The 1,383-nt window shown below is 33.1% G+C and overlaps 1 protein-coding gene across 1 annotated transcript in view; it reads left to right on the top strand.

Moving 5' to 3' along the window:
* Positions 1 to 399: 399 nt before the first annotated feature.
* LOC106474754 (mannosyl-oligosaccharide 1,2-alpha-mannosidase IA-like) overlaps positions 400 to 1,383 on the top strand; it is a gene marked incomplete at its 5' end in the record, with an annotated part of 15,658 nt that continues 14,674 nt past the window's right edge. The window contains one exon of the mRNA XM_022403060.1: positions 400 to 553. Within this exon, the coding sequence (XP_022258768.1) occupies positions 400 to 553 (154 nt within the window). The remainder of the gene's footprint in view (positions 554 to 1,383) is intronic.

Here is a 1,383-nt window from a genome sequence, read left to right as displayed (position 1 = left end):
ATGGCATATGTTGCTATTCAGTAATATATCGGCCTGGCATGGCCAGGTGGTTAGGGTGCTTGAATTGAAATCTGATGGTCATGGGTTCACATCCTTGTCCCACCAAACATGCTCACCCTTTCAGCCATGGGAGCTTTATAATGTGATAGTCAAACCCACTATTCATTGGTAAAAGTATAGCCCAAGAGGTGGCAGAGGGTGGTGATGAATAGCTGCTTTCCTTCTAGTCTTTCACTGTTAAAGTAGGGATGGCTAGTGCAGATAGCCTCATGTCGCTTTGTGCAAAATTCAAAACAAGCAAACAAACAGTAATATATGCAGCTGAAAATTGTTTAATTTTTATGAGAAAACAGACTCGAAAAATGGATCAAATTGTTCAGTGTTTTCATATTTGAGAAGAAAATTCAAGTGGTGCAAGCTGACAAAGATTCTTGCTCTGAACCTGAATTATCTGACAAAGATTCTTGCTCTGAACCTGAATTATCTGACAAAGATTCTTGCTCTGAACCTGAATTATCTGACAAAGATTTTGAGCATGATGTAACTGAAAAAAGTATATGCTTTAAAAGGGTTAACAAAGACACTGTTTTAGTACTTTTTTCTTGTTCTTTATAAAGATGTAAATACAGAGTTTTAATTAGTGTTTCCTCCTAACTGTTTAATATCATCAGCAGTTTTCTTTTTTTTTGGTGTGTAGAGTTGTAAATTCATTTTAATTAGCTAATTTCTGCTTATAGGCAGAATGTCTCATGTGTGTATCATAAGATTGGTAAAATAAATCCAAAATTGTAGTTTTGTTTATAACAATTCTCTGTAGGAAATGTTTATTTTATATAGTGGCTGATCCATTGTTGACCCAGGAGTTTAAACACTTGTGTCCATATATATATATGAGAAGTTATCTTATGTTTCACATAGTTTTTAAGTGTATATTTGCCCTTTTAATAGATTTTCTTGATAAAAAAAAGCAGATACAAATTAAACTCTAAATCTTCTATTTATTATATTATCATAGTTGGTGTTTCAAGTAACTGCCAAATTGAAGTCAGCAACATGCTGTACACTAAAGAGTGACATACCACTTCACATGGTTTCTTTTACAACAGGCAAGTCAGTGGCATCTTCACAGTGTCAGTTCAAATTAACCACTGTCAATTATTGATTTTGTGGTATCTTCACAGTATCAGTTCAAATTAACCACTGTCAATTATTTATTTTGTGGTATCTTCACAGTATCAGTTCAAATTAACCACTGTCAATTATTTATTTTGTAGTATCTTCACAGTGTCAGTTCAAATTAACCACTGTCAATTATTTATTTTGTGGTATCTTAACAGTGTCAGTTCAAATTAACCACTGTCAATTATTTATTTTGTGGCATCT

The sequence above is a fragment of the Limulus polyphemus genome, unplaced genomic scaffold (assembly GCF_000517525.1).
Source record: "Limulus polyphemus unplaced genomic scaffold, Limulus_polyphemus-2.1.2 Scaffold7646, whole genome shotgun sequence".
In the NCBI taxonomy this organism is placed as follows: domain Eukaryota; kingdom Metazoa; phylum Arthropoda; class Merostomata; order Xiphosura; family Limulidae; genus Limulus; species Limulus polyphemus.
The sequence above is the reverse complement of the archived record's forward strand: the minus strand, read 5'-3'. Positions and strand labels throughout refer to the sequence as shown.